The sequence below is a fragment of the Cornus florida genome, unplaced genomic scaffold, assembly GCF_030987335.1.
Source record: "Cornus florida cultivar Cherokee Brave unplaced genomic scaffold, ASM3098733v1 CherokeeBrave_3.0.0_Hap2_Chr03, whole genome shotgun sequence".
Lineage (NCBI taxonomy): Eukaryota > Viridiplantae > Streptophyta > Magnoliopsida > Cornales > Cornaceae > Cornus > Cornus florida.
In genome coordinates this window covers 825,190-847,487 of record NW_026775573.1, presented here as the reverse complement: position 1 = coordinate 847,487, position 22,298 = coordinate 825,190, and the positions used below count along the sequence as shown (strand labels likewise).

At 34.5% G+C, this 22,298-nt stretch overlaps 3 protein-coding genes across 13 annotated transcripts; 2 read left to right on the top strand and 1 right to left on the bottom strand.

Annotated features, from left to right (window-relative positions):
• Positions 1-560: 560 nt before the first annotated feature.
• On the top strand, positions 561-7,665 carry LOC132298912 (DEAD-box ATP-dependent RNA helicase 31-like). Its single transcript, XM_059795277.1, has 10 exons — positions 561-2,137; positions 2,796-2,902; positions 3,524-3,579; positions 4,079-4,303; positions 5,173-5,379; positions 5,479-5,565; positions 5,659-5,754; positions 6,023-6,238; positions 6,736-6,918; positions 7,172-7,665. The coding sequence occupies exons 1-10, from the start codon at positions 792-794 to the stop codon at positions 7,397-7,399; spliced, it is 2,751 nt and encodes a 916-aa protein (XP_059651260.1). The 5' UTR covers positions 561-791; the 3' UTR covers positions 7,400-7,665.
• Positions 7,666-11,619: 3,954 nt separating this feature from the next.
• On the top strand, positions 11,620-21,123 carry LOC132298910 (uncharacterized). Of its 11 annotated transcripts, none has more exons than XM_059795273.1 (11): positions 11,626-12,067; positions 12,195-12,222; positions 13,511-13,558; positions 13,675-13,827; positions 14,266-14,459; positions 14,565-14,670; positions 15,033-15,203; positions 16,630-16,795; positions 17,880-18,196; positions 18,910-18,999; positions 20,726-21,123. In XM_059795273.1, the coding sequence occupies exons 5-11, from the start codon at positions 14,280-14,282 to the stop codon at positions 20,791-20,793; spliced, it is 1,098 nt and encodes a 365-aa protein (XP_059651256.1). In that variant the 5' UTR covers positions 11,626-12,067; positions 12,195-12,222; positions 13,511-13,558; positions 13,675-13,827; positions 14,266-14,279; the 3' UTR covers positions 20,794-21,123. The 11 variants fall into 11 exon arrangements, with proteins under 11 accessions (XP_059651259.1, XP_059651257.1, XP_059651256.1 ...); XM_059795270.1 differs by having other exon boundaries at positions 13,499-13,558; XM_059795267.1 differs by having other exon boundaries at positions 12,155-12,222.
• A 407-nt stretch (positions 21,124-21,530) lies between these two features.
• Positions 21,531-22,295, bottom strand: LOC132300914 (non-specific lipid-transfer protein-like). Its single transcript, XM_059798221.1, has 3 exons — positions 22,018-22,295; positions 21,916-21,929; positions 21,531-21,607 (listed from the first exon to the last, which is right to left on the bottom strand). The coding sequence occupies exons 1-3, from the start codon at positions 22,293-22,295 to the stop codon at positions 21,531-21,533; spliced, it is 369 nt and encodes a 122-aa protein (XP_059654204.1).
• Between the last annotated feature and the right edge of the window lie 3 nt (positions 22,296-22,298).

Sequence of the window (22,298 nt, the reverse complement as noted above, 5' to 3'; positions counted from 1 at the left end):
TTAATATAAGTAATTATATTATTATTATCAAAAGTCAAAACACCCATTATGACTGTGTATTTTGAAAATAAGATGGCTAAAACTTTTCTCATATTTAATTTTCTTTTCATTCACTTTATTTTCACTTTTCATCATAAAATTCCGTCAAAACCAAACCGAGAGGTTGTTAAGCAAGGAATAAACTGAAGAAATATATGTACACAGGGGAAATGAAAACAAGGCTCCATCAATGGAAAATTAGAAAGACCTAAGGTAGAAAAGCCCAAACAAAATACAGACCAACAAGAGGAGGAAAACCCTAACAAGCCCAAGGGCCAAACTGGGCCAACCAATAAAGTAGTAAAATAATGAAGTGACTCAAGAATTGTAATAACGACCTAATTTTCGCATTGCAATCGCATATAAACGATTCATTTCACCTTCCCTAAACCTCGGACCAACAAGAGGAGGAAAACCCCTAACAAGCCCAAGGGCCAAACTGGGCCAACCAATAAAGTAGTAAAATAATGGAGTGACTCAAGAATTGTAATAACGACCTAATTTTCGCATTGCAATCCCATATAAGCGATTCATTTCACCTTCCCTAAACCTCTCTCTAGTGGAGTAGAGAGAGCTTAAACCCTATCTCTCTCATCCCTTCCATTCACGCCGTTGCAACCCTAAACACTTCCGGCGAAACCCAGTTCAAGTTCCCCTTGATGCCGCTCGTTTCACTGCAAACCTACTACCGTTAACTCGGATAGACAGGTTTTTAAGTCATTTCCGTTTCATATTTACCCTATATATCTAGCATGCCAGTCAAGCTCCTCCCACACCTCCGCCTACTCAACCCATCTCTTCCGGTGACCCGTTTCTCTGCCATGAATCCCAACACACCCATCAAACCCTCCCGGGTCATCCCCATTTTCTCTCGGATCTTTCCATTGAAGCTCAGGTATCAATCCCGCTCGAAAAAACTTGGAGGGCTTCCCATTTTATCCACCCAGCGACCACCACCACCGCAACAAATTGGTGTTAGTCGATTCTCGACTCGCTCGTTCCGACCCAGGGCGGATTCGAGCTCAGAGGTTAGGGCTTCCAAGAGTCTGATTGAGGACGAGGCTGAACTCAGTGACTGGGTTAGTGAGCTGAAGTCTGACTCGTTTCGTACTCGCTTAAAGAGCGACGATGACGGTGACAATGATTCAGGCAGAGATAGGCGTAGGCCTAGAGATGAGAGAGGCGGGAGGGATGCAGGCTCATCGTTTAAGAGGCGAAGGGAGGGTGAATCGGATGACTACAGGGTGTCAAATAGGAGGAGTCCCCGGGACTCATTCCAGTCATCTCCTCGGAATTCGACGGGGAAAGGGCGGTTTGGTAGTGAATTGAATGGAAAGAATGAGAGGTTTACATCGCCAAGGAGAGAGAATGACTCATTCCAGTCATTTCCTCGGAATTCTACAGGGAAAGGGCGGTTTGGTGGTGAATTTGATGGAAAGAATAAGAGGTTTACATCGCCGAGGAGAGAGAATGATTCATTCCAATCATCTCCTCGGAATTCTTCAGGAAAAGGGCGATTTGGTAGTGAATTGGATGGAAAGAATAAGAGGTTTACATCGCCGAGGAGAGAGAATGACTCATTCCAGTCATTTCCTCGGAATTCTACAGGGAAAGGGCGGTTTGGTAGTGAACTTGATCGAAAAAATGAGAGGTTTACATCACCGAGGAGAGAGAATGATTCAAGCGCGGGGAAGAATTTTTCAATGGAGAGGAGAGGAGGGGTGAGAGGTTCAGAATCTGGGTATGGGCAGGGAGGAGGGGCTGGTGGTGGTGGTGGAGGAGGATTAAAGAGAAGCGGGAAAGGTCAGCAAAGGGGAGGTTTTGTTACATCGGATGAAGAAATAATTGATGATGATGATGATGATGCTGATGATGATGAGGAGGAGGAGGAGGAGGAGGAGGAAGGTAAGTCAATGGCTAGGTTTGGCCAATTGATTAGTGAGGAAGATAGTGAAGAAGATAGTGAAGAAGAAGATGATAGTGATGACGAGCTTAAGGATGGAAGTCTTTTCTCTGGATCTACCAATGAAGAAGATAGTAGGTCCATTAAACCCAAATCTTCACCTGGAAAGAGTGATTCCTACCTTAGTGAGACCAGGTATGTTTTTTCCACAACCTATTTCTTTATATATATGCATTTACTTAATCCTATTACATAGTCACATATGAACAGAAAAATCCGCTGCGTAGTTTTTTCCTAGCATATTCGGTTGCAATTCGATTGTGAGGAAGCCATTGCCATGGAATGTGAGCAACGGCATAATATCATTTGTAGAAATTTATAATGAGTGTTTTTTGAATATTGGATGCCTATAGCAGCAATTTGTTCTATTATTTTTGTAAGCCGAATGAAAGGAATTTTTTTATAATAATAATGAAGTGTCTACTCTTTAGTGTAAAATGTTTGGTGAATGAGAACCAGTTTGTCTCAAGAAATAAATGTGGCCCGATGGAGGATGTTGAAACTGTTGAATCATGAATGGCATATTAGAAAAACTAATTATTCATTGAGATTTGAAAACATAATGATTGAAAGTGGTTTAAGCTAGTTTGGTGATGTACAACAAAGATCGTTGCATTTAGTTGTGGAAAAGTTATTTGATTACATTTTACAGCACTACAAGAACAAGAGAACCGCAAAAAGTTGTGTGTGTTGAGACAATAAGAACATACATTGGAGTGTGTTATAACTGGGGCAGAACTAAATGACAAAGGGCTTGTTCACCTGACCTGTAGATTTATGTAAATGTCCACAGGTTTGATCAATGTTCGATTTCTCCCTTGTCATTAAAAGGAATCAAGGATGTTGGATATGAGAAGATGACTGTGGTACAGGAGGCAACACTTCCTGTCATTCTCAAAGGTTTGTTCCTTCCAAAAACATATAATCTGAAAGTAAATGATTCCGACTCGGTGCCATATTTTTATTTTTAATTCTCAGTTTCTTTTCCAAAATAATGAAAGAATTACATGGTTGAATATTATGATAATTTTGTTATAATATTATGGGTATTTATCAACTAACATTTTATTATTGATTTTCCAACAGCCATTGATTGCATTTGTTTGCTGGATTAAGTGAACATGGATTATAAGAATTCATTTCTTAACAAAGAAGACATGAATTTGCATCCTGATAACTGGGTTCAAAAGAGGACTCTTATAAGTTAATTAGAATTAGATAGATAAAAAGTTGATTTATAGGACTGTGCAGTTGGCATCATGGAAGTTTTGTTGATATGTAAATTCCTTTGATTTGAATCACGTAGATCCTGTGAATATGATCCTGTATTCAACAGTGTTACATAGGATGTTACTAGAAAATATTGACCCCATCATTCTAACCCAATCATGTGTGCATCAAAGATCATACTTCTTTCTACATTGTCCTTTCTACATTGTCCTCAATATGCTTATTTTCATATGATTTATTTTGTAATTTTTATATGATAACAATGGCTGTTGTAATTAATTGTGTTTCTAGGTAAGGATGTTCTCGCCAAAGCAAAAACTGGCACTGGGAAAACTGTAGCATTTTTGGTAAAATGCTTCATCTTTTGTGATTTCACAAATGCATGTTGACTTATGTATCATGTAAAGGTTAATTGGCATTTTTGTTTTTAGAATCATGAAAATTTCCTTTGTAAGGAATCATTTTTATTTTTTCAAAATTAAACAGTAAAGATAGCAAACTGTTTACATGGAACGAATTCCACTGAATTATGAGTTTACCCTTAGGAAGAAAGTTAAATTATAGGGATAAAATTTTCATTCACTCATGCTCTGTCGATTTTTTCCTTTATTTTAGAGAAAATAGTGTTTTTACTAGATAAAAAAAAAGGAAGCGATGTTAATCTGGCTATCTTTTTGAATTTAGAATGAACTTTTGAGTTTGGAGTACAACTGTACAAGTTCATTAGAGAATTTGTAGGAAGGACCTGTAGTTAACTTTCCTTTAACTGTCTTTGATTTAACTCATCATATGTAAAAGATAATAGGGAGTTCTTAGTGTACTTACTGTTAAAATTCTTAATTTCAGCTTCCATCAATTGAAGTAATTGTAAAATCACCACCTCTTAGTCGCGATCAAAAGCGACCCCCGATTCTTGTGCTTGTAATATGTCCAACTCGAGAGTTGGCTAGTCAAGCTGCTGCTGAGGCTAACACCCTCTTGAAGTATCATCCTTCTCTTGGTGTTCAAGTTGTGATAGGAGGTACAAGACTTGGGCTGGAACAGAAACGTATGCAAGCCAACCCTTGCCAGGTGAGTTTTTCCCTCATTGCAAGAGACAATGCATGTATCATCATCCACTCAGGTGATCCACTGAACCACGCACTAAATTGGGTTAATGATGCTTATCATTCAATAAAACATAACAAAACCTGAGTATCATGACTGCTTGCATAAGGAGAAGTGAGAGATAACACCACAGACTAGTTACCAAGGGCTTGTTTGGCAACCTCGTTTTAAATTTTTGTTTCATCCAAAATAGAATCTAAGTTTTTGTTGTGGATTGTGTTCATTAGTGATTGAAAATATGTTTGGTAACGTAAAATATGTTCTAAGATTTTTGGAAGCAAAAACATTAAAGTAAAAAAGTGTTGCAAAATTGAGAAACAAAAAGGCTAGTTAAAAAGGCCACCTGGAGTTTTTTTTGGGGGTTCTGTTCATTGCTACTGTGAAAACATGTTTGGTAAAAAAATGTTGCAATATTGGGAAACAAAAAGCTAGTTAAAAAAGGCCAACTTGAGTTTTTTTGTGGGGAACAGTTCACCACTACAGGACTTTTGCTACAGTGCGAAAACATTAGGAAACACCAATTTAGTGTTTCCGATTTGGGTCTCTCTTTGGCCACAAATGCGGTACTATTGAAATTGCAACAAAAGTTACCAAATGCGTTTTGGTGTTTTGCTTTGGTACAGTACATCATATACAACACAAAACATGAAACAAAAAGGGTTGCCAAACTGGCCCTAAGTGAACATACTCCATTTTGAGTTTTCACTTTAAAGGGATCCCCTGGTACAGGTGATCTACTTTTAATTCTTCACTGTATGCATATATTGCTGCGCGACTTGCTGTATAGATGTTGTTATCGTAATGTTGCAATAACTAACTTCATCTTAACTCAGATCCTTGTAGCTACACCTGGAAGGCTCAAGGATCATATTGAGAATACTGCAGGATTTGCAACTCGGCTGATGGGTGTGAAAGTCCTTGTGCTTGATGAAGCTGATCATTTATTAGACATGGGATTCCGTAAAGACATAGAAAAAATCATAGCTGCAGTTCCAAAGCAGAGGCAAACGCTTCTGTTTTCTGCCACAGTCCCAAAAGAGGTTTCTTTCTCATTTGTCTGTTGTAATGAGTTGTAAATTTGAAGAAAATTCTGAACAAGATTTTATTTATTTATTATTATTATTTTTTTGGTGGTGAAGGTCCGTATGATCTGCAATATTGCTTTGAAAAGAGATCATGAATTTATCAATACAGTTCAAGAGGGTACTGAGGAGACACACGCACAGGTAACTGACATTTGTTAACTGCTTTTTATGTGTATTTTGATCAATAATATGAATATCATGACATCTCAAATTTTAAAATTTTTATCATTTCAGGTCAGACAGATGCATCTTGTTGCTCCTTTAGATAAGCACTTTTCACTGCTCTATGTTCTGTTGAAAGAGCATATTGCAGATGACCTTGATTATAAGGTATGGATTGTAATTCAGAATTGTATTTTCTGAAATATTTTTCATTACACTTTCCATAAGTATTTCTTCCATTTGTTTGAGTTTATGTGAAAATGTAAATGTTTATGGAAGATGAAAATATTGGAAGTGCCTCGTAAGTCTGGATTATTGAACATCTATTATTTTTCCTTTTTGCATTAACATTTTGGTGATACTCAAAATTACTAAAACTTTTTTGATCAACATTATCACAATCTGCTTCATCATTGTTCTGAACTATTTTGTGCAGGTTCTTGTATTTTGCACAACTGCAATGGTGACTAGACTTGTAGCTGACTTTCTAGGTGAGTTGAACTTGAATGTTCGAGAAATCCATTCTAGAAAGCCTCAGAGTTACAGAACCAGGGTTTCTGATGAATTTCGGAAGTCAAAGAGTCTTATTCTTGTGACTTCCGATGTTTCTGCACGTGGAGTAGACTATCCGGATGTTACCCTTGTTATACAGGTAGCACACTAATTTCTCCTTGCTCTAAAAATTTGAATTCTGCATACTATCAGTTATGTATTCACCTCATATGAAATAGAAGCCTTGATGTTAGGAGTTTGCAGTAGGACTTCAGATATTGTGTATAACCTCATGCTGAACAGAGGCATTTGTGTATTCACCTCATATGAAACAGGAGCCTTTATGTTAGGAGTTTGCAGTAGGACTTTAGATATTGTGTGTATAATCTCATGCTGAACAGAGGCATTTGTGTACCTTTCATTGGAACCTAACTGCATGTCTGATTTAATCATCCGTAGCCCTAACGACACAATTTAGTGTAGGGATTTTGTGAGGCAAACATAGTGTTAGGATGAGCGAGAGACTTGTCTCTGTTCTATAAATTCAGCTATCTTGTTATGGTTAAATTAGAATTTAGCTTTTTGTAAGCCACGTTGAGGTTATATATGAATTACCACTCAATTCATGGATTGACAAAATTATATTTGCTGTTATAGGTGGGCGTGCCGTCTGATAGAGAGCAGTATATACATCGGCTTGGTAGAACTGGGCGTAAAGGTAAAGAAGGACAAGGGATACTGTTATTGGCACCTTGGGAAGAATTCTTTCTATCTACCATTAAGGATTTGCCAGTTACAAAGGCTCTGGTACCTGCAGTTGATCCAGACATGAGGAAAAAGGTGAGCATAGATGAAAATTCACACTTCATTATCTGGTATCTTTCGTTGGGTTTTCACCATCAAGCATTCAGTAATTCCCTGAATCAAAGTTAACAAAGTTTTGCATAAACATTATGCATTTGCCATGTGTCTAATTTAACTTTATTGTTTCCGTCTTCCAATAAAAAGGTGCAGTATATATGCAAAATCTCATTGTTGATGCGAATAAACTACAGGGAGCTTTTAAGTAATAATACCATCTTAAACTGAACAGGTAGAACGAGCATTATCCCATGTAGAGATGAAGAGCAAAGAAGCAGCATACCAGGCATGGCTTGGTTACTACAATTCCAATAAGAATGTTGGACGCGACAAGTGCAAACTTGTGGAGCTTGCAAACGAGTTTAGCCGTTGCATGGGGCTCGACAACCCTCCAGCAATTCCCAAGCTCGTCCTCGGCAAAATGGGCCTCAAAAACATCCCTGGCTTGCGTTCTAAATAGATTTGTAGCTTTGGCTGTTCTGGTAAATTTAAATTTTGATCTTCAAATGGAAAAATTCATGCCGATCATTACAGATTTATTTATTTATTTTTGAAAGGACGTGAGAGTATTTCACAGGTTACTTAACCAAAAGAATATGCAAATGTTTTTGGGAAGTTGAGTGGCAGCAATCCACCGCCTACTCTTGTAAATTCCATAATCTAGTTACCTATATTTTCTTTTTGGGAATTTAATAACATTTGTAATAATGTTTTTTTATTTGCACCTCCATAAATTCTAAATCAAAATGCAAAGAAAAATCAGTTTCCTGAAATAATGGCTTGAATTTGCTAGTAAAACTTTAGAACTTGATTTTCAAACTAATTGTTTGTATGATGTCTTTGCATATTCTTCTATCTGACTCCATTATTTTATCTTATTTATCAAAGTATTTCCGGGTTTAAATCTATGGGTTACAAAAACATCGCAACATTATTTTTATTTGAATTAAATTGTGTATAAAACAAAATATAATGAGTTGTTAGAGCAACTCCAATATTCTCTCATTTGGGCCTCTTAAACCAAAATACGAGAGTTGGGTAAAAAAAAAGTTTCTCCAATGGGCTCTCAAAAATTTGAGGTTCCCAAATTTCTTCCAATATATGACAGCTGTCAAATATTTTTGGCAAGTCTCTCGTTTCCTAAAACGGTGCCATTTTTCACCAGTCATCACCCACTCGCATCTCTATATATATTATATATATAATATATATATAAATTTTCGAAAAAAATTATATAAAAAAATTAATTCACAAATAGTGGTAAAAAAAATTATAAAAAATTTATTTTTTTTGTCATTTTTTGACCAGATATTTTAGATTTGTACTTCTTTTTAATTAGGTTTAATTTTAGTTTCTTCTAATGTTTACAACTTGACTTGGAATGGGCCTAATATTAATATTATTGATGCAAATATGAATGGTGAGAATGGTTGTTGAAAAAGAATAGTGGTTGTCTTAAAAAATAATATTTTGTGTGAAATGTACTATTAGAACTGAATTGATAATATTTTGTCATTATAATACTTGTCAAAATATAAATTTAGCATGGGAAAATAAATTTTAGCATTGGATGCGCTGTTATACAAATGGTGATGGTTGGAAATATTGTAGAGAGAGAATGTAATCGAAATGCCCATGTCGACAAAGGAAGAAAAACGGTGGGTTGGAGCTCTGAGTGGATCCCAATGAGAGTGTGATATTTTATTAGTAGCCGATCGGGCCATATAAATGTCAAAGAGGCAAGACAATCGTAGCGGGATTTTGAACGGCCAAACGATTCGCCACGATTCGCCACATCCATCTCGACACGTGTGCCACCGACAGCTGACTGTGACTCGTGGTTACGTTGACATTCAATTGCAGGATATGTGTGATTCACTTTCATAGGGAAATGTGTACTACAAACACAGACACTAGCATGTCACAAGTGTCACCAACCTATTAATAATGACTTTCCCTATTTACTTTTTTTTTTTTTTTAACATATTCTCTTTATATATATATATTTTTTTTAAAATTTCAAATAAATACACACACCATAAAAATTAGAGAACTTATTTGGTTGTTCATTGTATTGCATTTGTTTAGCCTATCATGTAAGTTCTCTATCCAATCAATGAATTGCGAGAGATAATTTGATTTTTACACATAATTAAAAAATCTGTCTCAATTGTATAATTGAATAAAAAAAAATCATATCTTTGTCATAAGGGAGCTCTCGATATAAATAGAATATATTTTTTTGTTGCAATTTAAATTTAAAAATAGAGGGTTGTTAAATGATTCTATTCCCACTTCCTCCCTCATATTTTTAGAATTTTTGACTTTGATATTTTTAGATATTTTGTGAATAATGTGAGCTTTGAAAAAATAGATTTGATTGGATGTCCAACGTTCCACAATGAAATTCCCAAAAACAACTTTATCCCATGATTTAGCAAATAGAAAAATAACAAACAAAATAAACTCCAACATTGTCAACATGCAATGAAGCTCCGTACTTAAAATTTTAGGAACATAAATGCATAAGACCAAGTGTTTTAGAGGCAGTGGTTGGTATGTCAAATCAGAAAATAAAAAATTATAAATAAAAAAAAAACTTCTTCTAACTAAATATTTAAAAAACAATTCTTAAAAACTATTAGCCAAGCAAATTTTAATTTTCAATATTTATAAAACAAAAAAAATGGACCAAACAAAATCATAATTTTTATAGAAATCTAATGGTGAGAAGAAGGATGCGGTGAAAATAAGCAATCCATTCACCATAAACATGCTTATATTATTATTAATATTATTATTAATATTAATTCCCCCAACTTCTTCCTAGTGGCAAACACCCCAATTATTATAGATATGAGTGTGATATATGCGAGACAAATTGGTGACCACTGGACAATACAAAATCTCCAAATCAAGGATCTGGTCGATGGCCAAGAAGATTTCTCAAGTAGGGACCATTATAACTGCAGCAAGTGAGCTCCCACCACATAAACTATTGTGGGGGAGGTCACAACTCTGAATTACACTAGTCGTCCCCTCATTATCTTAGAAGCCCGATTAACGATTAAGAGACGTTCATTCAATTCACCACTATATCCTTCTTTTGTTGCTGCATATATATCATATACGCATATTATATCATTTCACATAACACCATCTTGACAAATATAATCTGTTTGTTTTGAAAAATATTTTAATATTTTTTTATTTTTATTTTGTAGATATTTAATAAAAATTTATGTCGAAATTGAGGTCAAATTCATCGAGCGGACCATATAAAATAACTTATCAAAAATTGATGAATAAGTAATTTTTGTTAAATTTTAATATTTTCTTTTTCGTAAATATTCTACTACAATCAAATACCAAAAACTAAAAAATTAAAAAATATTTACGTCCAAATAAACGAAATTGACATTTTAAACATTCCGAACCAAAAATATATTAACCCTTCCAAATATATTTTTGATCCGCTATATATATCACACATTAAAAGAACAATATTATAGTGACGGATTCAACTTATTGTGGTCAACAACCATCATTTTTCTACCTCCTGTTCATTACTACTACTACTACTGTTTACTGGGAAAGTGAAACACAGGCGTCTTATGCCTAATAATTAATAATATCGTAGGGACCATTACAAAAATATCCTAGGGTCCACTTCCTGCTTTTATTAAGCTACTGCGTCCTTTGTTGTGTTCACTGTATCAATTTTATACAATGATGTAACATTATTTACATCATTGTATCTATATAATTACTGCTACGTAGTAAATAAAATTGATACAGTGAACACAACAAAGGACGCGGTGGCTTAATAAAAGCAGGAAGTGGACCATATATATATATATATTTTATGTAACAATGTTAGATATTAGTGATTAGTTATTGGAGTAGTGAAAAAAAATTGCAAGGTTTTGCGGACTATTAAAAGTAATCCTACCACTTAACAACATGATACTTATAAGATTTGGAATTCAATTATAAGACGTTTGATAATACATTTTGTATGCATTTTAAAAAATGATGATTGTGTTAAAAATGTCAGGATTTGGTGAGATTTGGAATTCAAAATAAAAATTTTAGTATTTGGATTGAATTAAATCTAAAAAGGAGTTGAATTTCATCAGATTTGAAATCCCAAAATACAGTGAACTCAAATTTGATAGAATTTGTAAATTGCTTAATTAAAGAGTTTGTAATTTATCTAATTATCTATTCTTTCTAATAAAATATAATATTGCAATTAAGATAAAATAATAAAAAATTATTCTTAATTTTTTTTTCAAATCTCTTTTTGAATGTTTTTTGATTTGATTTTCCAAAGAATTTGGTCAATATAACGTGTGAGCCTCTTTGTTTCTCTCTCCTTGCTTCTTCTAATTTTGAGTTTTTCTTCTTTATTCAAAATTGAAGATAAAAAAAAATTAAAATTTTCATGTTTCGCCAATATAAAAGATACAAAATAAAAAAAACAACAACTATTATTTCTTTAAATTTTGTATTCATGAAAATCAAACAAAAGCTTTGATACGTGAATACTTTTATCTAAACATTTGGACCAATCTCTAACTAGAATTAATCTAGAAAAATTTGACCAATAATTTTATAAAAAGAAGATAGATGAGAAGAATTAACGAAGAACAGGAGAGAGAAACAAAGAGGAAGAGAGAGAAAAAGAAGTTAGCATCGTACTTGTAATGAAATTGTCTGAGGCAGCTAGGTTAAGTCCGATTCGGTGTTCTTTTCGGCAGAAATTTTCTATTTATCTGTCACTCGGCTCATATATTATTGGCTAGGAAAGGGAAAACAAATAAATTAAAATTACCATACTCATTTAGGTGATATTTTTCTTTTTCCTCCTGTTTCTCAAACTTCCCATTCGACGTCTCCTCCACTTCACCTTTCAAATGATGTTTCTCACGAACTCTTCAGCCACCTCAATCACACAAACCCTACACACTCCACACTTCTTTTGAAGCTCTCACCACTCTAATTTCTCTATATTCTCATGCAAATATCATCAAATAATATATATAAATATATATATATCTGTGAAACCTCTTAATGCTCCTTAGCTTAGCTTCCATGGAGGACACATCCAAATGTTCTTGAACTCGTAATTACACTCTATCTCTTACGCTTTTGTTTTTTGTTTTTTGTTTTTTTTTTTTTCCTTTGTAATTTCGTGAAGCTATTTCCGTAGGGCCTTCAATTTTTTTTCTTGAATCTCAAGCTGTCAACAGGTGGGATTCCAAAATTCGTCGACACCAAGTGAGTTTTTATCATTTTGGAGTTCTTAAAATATCTTTAGAAGGTAGTTATTCACCAAATCTCGTTTGGCATTTGTATTCATGTGTGTGAGCGTATATTTATGTTTGTGTGTATATATACACACGCTGTCACACATATGTATATATATGGATGCTTGTATGCGTGTAACTCGCATTTTCAAACATTATCTATATAGACTTCAACTACTGTATATTTAAAATTTTGCTCAAGTTTTTATTGAACTTTTAGAACGAACGAGTACATTTAAAAAGATTACTCCAAATTTTTACTAAAAAACCTATATATATGTGGAGTTGGTTATTGCTAGTTATGCTGATGAGCTTGTCAGAGGGCTCAATTTAATGAATTAATTATTATTCTTATAGTTGTTTTGTTAGTCATGCCCAGTTGAATCTGTATATTTGAAACAACATATGATTTTTCAGTTTTGATAATGCTAATCAGTAATCACGCTGTGGAATCGATTCATTGATAAACACCAGATTTCTAAGTTTAGTGCTGGTGTCATTTTAGCTTCTTGAATTTTATGACTGATCGTGGCCCTTATCATTTGTATTTTTTGGTATTAGTTGTAATTTGTATTAGCAACACTTATGATTAGCATTGGTAAAAGTGCAATCTGCCTGTTCATCGGATTTTTTATTTTTTATTTTTGAATGAATTGGATTCGGTATGTTACCATTCATCTTTCCTGAAAGCAGGAACCAACTTATAAATTTAGAATATTAATGTGATTATAATTTCTTTTACAATTAGTGACTTTGATTGAAGGCCTTTGATTGCATTAAATATTGATATGGGAATGATAACTGAGGGAATCTTCAGACTGGTTTTATTGTTTGTTCAATGGGAATACATAAATCTGTACTTTGGGACGAGGCACATTTTGTGAAAAATGAGAGCTTTCCAAGCTCAAGAAATCGATCAGATGGCAACAGACTGCATGTATTACTAAGCAGGAGTTTTCTGATTCTGAAATTTGTGCATCATACAATTTGTTTACCATTTTGTTGTTTTGTTTTCATGGTAAATAATATATAAATCACATAGAATTGCTTTGAAATTCAATAGTCAAAGTATTGCAAGAATGCTGGTACCTGAAGGATTTCCTGGTTGTCTTCAACTCTTTTAGACAACCAGTGACACATATCATATTTGTATTTCATATATATGGGAATCATACCTTTTTCTCTTGTATCTATGTAATTGATTAAATTTAGAAATGTTTCCTGTATTTGTTTTTCATCATTTACAGTTAATTCATCAGGTCAACATAATTGAGGGATTATCATTCAGAATGCATACTGTGATTTTGGTACTATGAAATTTCTTTATCTGAATGCGTAGTACTTGGCATTGACTTTTATTTCACATAGAGGGGCTCAAATTTCTGCATGGTTAACTTTTGTATGGAAATATTCCTCTTTCCAGGTGAAATCTACACCAAATTATTTAAATGCTGTAGATTTAGAAGCAAAGATTTAACCATGATGAATCAGATGATATTAGCCGTAGCTGTCAGATAGAAGAGCTTAATGAAGACTTGCAGCCAGTTTATACTCTTCTGAAATGAAGGACGAACAGGTTAGTTTGAGTAGTATCTTCACAGAAATTTTTATCTGTTTTCTCACCACTGCTCCATAATTTCGTCTTTTCTTGAGTGTTGAATATTATACACATGTATATTGTGGTTTTAGAAGAGTTCAAAAAAAATAATTATTACAAGCACTTTAACTTACCACTATCCGTTAGATTGAGTAGTATCTCCTGCCACCCTCAAGGAGGTCAGTTTTCAATTATAGTTAGGACACGGATTTATGTGTAGTACTTTCCTGAAAAAAGGATCATTGCTAGCTTTGTCATTGAAAACAGGGAGTCAAGTTGGTTGTTTAGCTTTGGAGCCTCCTTTTCAACTTTAGGCATAGTAAAATTCTCCTTCCAAGTTGGTTTTTCGTTTTTTTTTTTTTTTTTTTTTTTTTTTTTTTTTTTTTTTTTTTTTTTTTGATATATTTTTTATTTTAGATGTTTAAGACCAAATGGAAAAGTTGTCACAGGATCCACAAAACACACCAGGAGTACAATCCTTGACCCAAGTTTCACATGAGTCCCAAAGTGACCAACATAACAAGAAGGCAGAGCCTCCCATAGCAGACTCAGGTTCAGTTTCCATTTCGAGCAATGAAAACAGGAAAGTTTCACGTGACGATATTGAACTTGTAAGGCAGTCTGTTCCGTTATATATGTGTTTACTAACTTAACAAATCTCAGATAACATGTTTCCTATTTCAGCCTCAATTTTTATTTTATATGGTTTTCTGTAGGTCCAGCATTTGATAGAACGGTGTCTACAGTTGTATATGAATAGAGATGAGGCAGTAAAAACCCTCTTGAATCGTGCAAAAATAGACCCCGGGTTTACTACTTTGGGTAGGCATATTCAAACCTTTGTAAATGTCTTCTGTCATCCTAGTCCACATATTATTAGATGAGTTTGTTTTAATGGTTCATCAGTTTCGTACTTGAATTTATGCTGGTATAAGGAACATTCAACTTCTCTTTAAAAATTGATCAATGATTTCATGAGCCGTTAGCCAAATATGATGTGATGACAAAGTGGTGACATTATTTCCACGGTTATATGACATCAGCTTCTTTATGAAGTATAAATGACCTTCTAAAGTAACTAACAAAGTCATATACTATTTTTTTAATTCTTTGTATTTTAAACCCATTCTAGGCATCCCAGCTATCTATACCTTTAGAATTTATCATTTTATCTGTCGTTTCAGTATGGCAGAAGTTGGAAGAAGAAAATGCAGAATTTTTCAGGGCTTATTATATAAGGCTAAAATTGAAGAAACAAATTATCTTGTTCAATCATTTGCTAGAGCATCAGTATCATCTAACACAGCCAAAGGTTTCTTTGGCTCCCATACAGAATGGGATTCATTCCATGCCAGGTAAAATCTCACTTTATGTTGTTATTGAACTTATTGTCATGGAAAAGCACAAAATGCCATCATTATTTTACTGTAGTTCGGTCTCATATTAAAGAATGATGCGTTGCACTTCCTACGGAATTGATTGATGAGAATAGAATTGCTTTCTGCGTGTGTTGGGAGGGGTTGTCAGGGAGGTCTGGTGGGTTTGGTACTTAGAGGGATTGTTTTTTTCAGTTTCAAGTCAAGTAGGATGTTCTTATTGAAAGTTGCCTTCTGCGTGCTGTTTACTGTTTGAGGGGTTTAAAGCTCTCCTGTTTTAGGGATTAAGAATCTTATGAGATAGAAACATCACTTTCATCCGAGGGATTAAAATGATTAGCAGCCTTAGCATTTGTTTATCTTCACCTTGATGAAGACTACATTGCTTTTATATACAAACTGTCTGTGGTACACTATCTCATGATACGGATGGTGATTAATGAAATTTTTGGATGATGCGAATTTGGCAGATACCAAAACTGTGAAAAAATCACCAAGTGTTGCCTTTTCTATCAGATTATTGCCTGGAGGTGATACATATTACACAATACATTTTTTTATCATTTAATACGACCATGAAATATTGCACACTTCTTTTATTCTTATTATTATTATTTTGGAAGTGAAGATATGAGATCTCTCCATTTCCAATTCCACAATTATAATTAAATGAAGCTTATTAGAAGTAAGATATAGGGTTTAACCCTTCTATAGGATCCTAAATAACCATCAGTTCAATAAAATATTGTCTTAGAAATTTGTTTGGAAATGACTGTGGGACTGCCTAATGTTTGTTGATGATAATGTTCATGATCAAGTCCTTTGCATATGTGCTTTTTGTTCTATTTATTTATTTGTTTAGATATTTTCCTTTTGGGAAATTTTTGCAGTTTTAGCTTTTTACTGAATCTCACCCGAGAACTTGAGCTCATATTTTATTTATTCTTATTTTCTGGTCAAGACTGAATTGTTTTCCCATGAATAACTGGGTTTCAAAAGTGTGATCATTGAGTTGATTTTTTGAATAGCAATCCTGTGGCTGAAATTTTTAAGAAAGTCATAATGCGTTTCTTGACTTGTGCTATTTGCATCCCCTTATATCACCCATCTCTTTATCTAATCTATAATTATCCTTAAATAATATCTGGTGATTCCAGCCAGTTCCTTTTGGATTATTTTCTGGGTAGGGTACCTTTGTTTAGTTGTAAGGGACAGTGTAATAGTTGGCAAAGTTCAAATTGTTTGAGAATTGATTTTTCCTATATTTCTTTATTTGAAAAGAAGTAGCATGGGTCTTTTGAGAGAGTATAGAGTTACTCGCGAAGAACGTTGGTTAATAGAATGTTGTCACATTCTTAGATCATTTGTTATCATCATTATTCAGTACCACTTGTTTGCAGTGCAGTTAACAACTTACCTATGGGGTACTTCGTCCAACAGCAACTTTCAGTTCCAGCCACAGGTCATCCTCATATTGATTCCATGGGCTCTGGAATTTCTAGCTGCCATGTGGTTAATGGAGTTCCTGCACCGGGCAATTTCCATCCCATGCGGATGAATTCTGGGAATGAGTGAGAATTCTGTTCCCATCTTCATCTTGTTTTCCTTTGATTAAGCATTTGACAAATGGTGGATTATATCACAAGGCATGCTTCTTCCTCTTTTTCATATATTTTTCACTCTTTGACTATTGATGTAAACTTGGTTTATGTATTTCCACTTTTAGTGTTGTTTCATCCAATTTTAGCATATACCCAACGGAGAAATCTAGTTGACAACACCTTACTTGATGAACCTTATGTGTACACCATGTATGTAAATGTCTGTATAAAAATATTCAAAGCCAGCAGGGGAGGGGGGATAAGGGGGTGTGGAGAGTCAAAACAATCAGGCAAGTCCTCCATCTAACTTTGAACGAGCTCTCATTAACCTAGAGTTGCCCCTGTCCCTTTCCACACCAAACCCTATTGTGCCTTTTGGCCAAACTCCAAATCGGAAAAGAAGGACCTCGAGGAGGAGGAGGGTTGTCGATACGCTATCGCAAGTTATCCAATACCCTTTGATCCCGAATTTCCATGGAATCCACTTCACCCCACCTGCCAGCCCAGAGTAAGGCAGGGAAAACCAATCTCAGAATGGAATTCGGATTCCAGGGCAAATTCCTGTGATTCTTGGTTAGCTGACTAAGGGCACCGTGTTCGGACTGCAGGGGACCGTAGCATGGGGGGACACATGTTTAATGTTATGTTGGGATTGTGGCACTCAACAAGATTCAATGGAAAAATATGCCCTTTGAATCAGTAATATAATCAGCTGAATGGGTTTATTTAACATGCCGTGTAAGAAAGAACCCAGAAAAAAAAAAAAAAGAAAGAAAGAAAATGATTTAATTCCATAACACCTATTACAATCATTTATTTATTTTTTCTTTTTTCATCACAACTTGGGAAAACTCATGACGCCTTTAATGTGAAAAGTAGCCATTTAAGCTGCCATTTCACGCCAATATATTGGCTTGTCTTATTTTATACAGTCAAAAATCTTATTGCTTAACCAAAAAAAAAAAAAAAGAAAGATTCCAGTTTCTCTTTTATCTTCTACTTATGTTGCTCACTCTAGTTCTGCTGATGGCTAGTGTTTTTGTTCTTTCTGAAGTATGGTAATGGGCAGCAATGCAGCAGATGTAGCACCTGCTATTCCACCAAGCAGTGCCATGTCATCTATGTCAGAGATGCCAGTGAGTCAAATACCGGTGGCACCCACTGGGCATTTCCCCTTTACAGCGTCAGAAATGGAAGTAGACACATCAGCACTTGACATAGCATTTACATCAGATGTGGCAAGTTCAGTAGAATTGCAGCTTTCAGCTGATGGTGGGGCTGGGGTTTCTAGAGACTCTTATGGATCTTTGGCTCAAGTTCCTTGGAATTTCAGTCTTTCAGATCTGACAGTAGACTTGTCAAACTTAGGAGGTAATTTGGACTTTATAATTGGCAAGATTCTTGGCTTTTAATTGCCTCTATAATGTGAGTTGTCATGTTGTTTGGCAATGACACCATAACTACCCGCTCTGTTAAATAACTAAACTTTCATATAATTTTTGAACAGTATCCTTGGTACAATTCTTCTGGACCTATAAGCAAATTTTTAAGTCTTCAATAATTCCATGTCTATAGTTATTTTGTAAGTATTAATTGAAGATTTGATATATATAACTTAATGAAAATAAATACGATTAATAGCCGAAAAGTTTTTATTTAGAAGCAACTAACATTTTATGCTAAAAAGAAGGCTGGAGTGTCAACAAGATGCAAGCTTGTTATTTGGAAATATCGACATCTTTGGAAAATTAATCATGCTTGTTACTACCTTGTCTTTCTAATAAAACATAGTTATTGCTAATTCATCTTATACAAATCCCTTCACACACATTCAGATTCTTTCTATTAATAGACTTGCCCTAGCCTTCTGAACAACATACGATAGTTTTATCATGGTGATGGCATTCTAAAATATTTTAGATGATAGTGGATTTAAGCAAATGCCATGTCCTACGTGCATGGAGACACATAGTATTAGTTAAGACTAGATCTGAATATTAAAAGAAGTGTAATGCTGCTTTAGCTTAGCCTTCATTTTATAATGTTTTCATTGATTGTACTTGATGCCTTCAAATTGTTTGCAGATCTAGGAGCCTTGGAGAACTATTCTGATTCCCCATTTCTGCCTTCTGATTCAGATATTTTACTTGATTCGCCAGAGCAAGATGACATAGGTAAGCAGATTGGAATTTTGTTTAGGTTTCTGGGGCATTTGAGTGAAAATGATTAGATTTTGAGGGAATGAAGGGCTAACTTTCTGTTTCAGGAGATTTATTTCCTTGCACTTAAAAGAAATGTTTAGAAGCCGCTCAAAGGTTGTAGAAACAACAACATAGCCTAATGTCACACTTAAGTCGGGTTGGATATTTAGGGTAGTAAAGAGCATCAAAATAATAAATCAGAACCAGATCTTCGAAAATTAAAAGATACCAATACTTCAAAATATAGAATTTTTCCCTGAAGTGATCTAATGAGATAAATATGGTACAAAGATTACTTCTCAAAAAAAATATATATGGCAGAAAGTTTAGACATCCCTATTGGTGGTACGTATTATAAATATACTGTTAGATGGGAATGGAAAACAGTTTCTCTTTGGATTTCTATATGATATTACCATAGAATTCATCTTGCTGGAACCATTATGTGTCATTTATTGATGACATCCAATTTACTCGGTTCTCTATGTGAAAATGAATCAATGCCTAGTTTGGTACGCAGGAATGGAATGGAATGGAATGCCCATTCCAACCATTTCTTTATTTGGTATGAAATTTAAAGTGGGAATGACCATTCCCAAGTAAAACTTAAAAAAAAAAAACAAAATTCCAATAAACGATCATGTTCCAAGTCCAAAAACCACCATCCCCACCTTCTGCAGCCGCCACCGCCTTCCGCCTTCCACCACTGCTACCACATTCTATCACCACCACGACCTAGAATGGTGATTATCATTTTATTCCTACATCCTTTCATATTTGCAACCAAATATAGAATGAGAATGACTATTCCATTCCCATTCCTATTTCATTCCATTTCTGCGTAACAAACTAGTCCCAAATGCTTAAAAAGAGAAATTTTTACCATAAATGAAATGTAAAATGTAAATTGTAAAATGTTACTTAACTTTATTTTCAATACACCATCAGTGGAAAAAATATTTAGACAAGCACTCTATTTGCCCTAATGCTGTCAAAAGACTAGCAAAAGTAATTTAAGCATATCCTACTTAACATTATGTCGTATTCTTCCTGATTTCCAGAATTAAAATCGTGTAGAAGTTTTCTTTTGACATGTATGTAACATCGACCAATGAAATTCCTTAAACAGTGGTTAGTTATTTTATGCTCAGGTCCTCATTATACACCTCAAAAATTAATTGACATGAATGGAAGCCGCTAAAGAAAAATCTCCTATATAAACTTATTTCTTTTTGTCACACAATTTTTGTGCCACCTGTATACATTTTTTTCACATTGGTGAATAATTTAAGGAAATTATCAAAACAGTAAGAAACAAAGAGAAAGAAAACTCTTATTGTTTATTGTCTGCGCTCATCTTTATTCCCAGTAAAGTGACTGTGTTGATTTGTTATTGTAAATATTTGAATTAGAGTTGAATATTGGGTCAGATAATGCTTTTATATCTGAATTTTAATAATTGAAAAATTAAGCATTTTGAAGTGGAAGTCTTTATTTCCTCTTATGGGGTCATTTTTGGGTCCATTGGGTCTCCAGTTTTAAATAACACGTGTTGGTGACAGTTAGGTGATAGATCTATTAAGACTTTTTATATCAGTCACACATCATGGTCTCTTTGCATATCAACTTTTATTGTCCATGAGCGATATCCCACTCTATAATCCCGCCTAAAATTTCACTTTCTTCTTTTTTCCCCCAGTAGAGGAGTTCTTTGCTGATTCTGTCCCTGGCCCACCATGCTCTCAATCAGATGAAGAGAAGTCCTAGATTTAAGGTGAGGCCTTTCCATCTCTTTTAATTATTTAGGGTAGGATAAGGTGGTTGTACAATAAAGAATAAAAGAAAATAATGAATCATCAGTTTCCTTCACTAGTAATTTCAGGGTCTTAGTTATTAATGATTTTGAAGAGTTGTGCTTTGTAGTGATGTTGTTGCACTTCAGGTAGTATTTATGTTATATTAGTTTCATTTTTCATAATCCTTGGTGTTATGATGGATACTGAACACAACAATCATTTGGAAAGCACAAGAATCTTACCATGTATTCTTTTCCCCGAAAAGGGGAAAAAAGAAAGAAATAAAATCTTTGAGTTGGTACATTCTAAGATCTTTAAATTTTGACCCATGGAGGAAGTACATGCAAGCACATGATGCGCATTAAAAAATTAGATTGATTTGTTCACCAATGATAAAGTTTGTTTGAATAAAGCACGAAAAGTTGAAACTATTTAGTGCATTTGTTAGCTTGACCGGGTGAAGAATCAGTGTATTACGAGTGACAATTCTCATTTATTACTTGATTTCTGCCCAGTATCCATTTAGTGGAGAACATTTTTTTTTACGAGTGACAATTGATTCCGTGTGATTGTATAGGGTAATAATTGTTTAGATTCTTTATTCATATTTGGAGAGAGAGCTCCACTCCATTTTGTACAAAGAATTGGTTGATATTACTTTTGTGTGATAACTTTTGTAAAGTTTACAATAAGTACCAAGTAGTCTAGCTATTTTACTGCAATTGCAGCATGTGGTTTCTGCTGCAGCTGCACCAAGAGATGATGTTGAAACTTTTGATCATAAGCTATCAAAAAAACCATGAGATTTTGCACCAGTAGTTGGTTACCGGACGTGTGTGTGTGTGAGAGAGAGAGAGAGAGAGAGACAGGTTTGATTTCGTAAATGGAATATATTATTTATTAACCGCCATTCTGTTTATTCTTTTTATTTTTCCATACATCCCAAGAGAGCTGATTCTCCATAAAATACTTACTGGTAATTCATAAGTACCATTTGATGTTTTCCTTAATCATCAACCAATCACCGCAACTCTTTATTTTGTAATACTTGTAGTTTTTTGCAGTGAAACTCTAGCCAGCAACAGGAACTAACCTTGGAAAGAAATCCTGCACAACAAGATGAGATAGTTTCTTTAATATTTGTAAGCATGCATGTGTGTGTGGTTGAGAGAGAGAGAGAGAGAGAGAGATTTACGTGGAACAGTCATAGTTTTTGTCTATAGGAGGAAGATTAATAGACAAGTTACACTTTTTGGGGAGACTAGCAATGCGAGAAGGATCATAAGATCCAATGGCAGGCAATATTTGCTTTATGCAATTGCAGATAGCTACGCGGTCTGGTTTGGCTTTTGCCAAATCATTTAGGTCCTTAGCACCTTTACAACAATTCTTGGATGGGTTGGTGCCACCTTTTATGTAGGTCAAGCACGGCGTCAGTTTATTGACGACAGTTGGGCATGAAGGTGCAGTCATGGC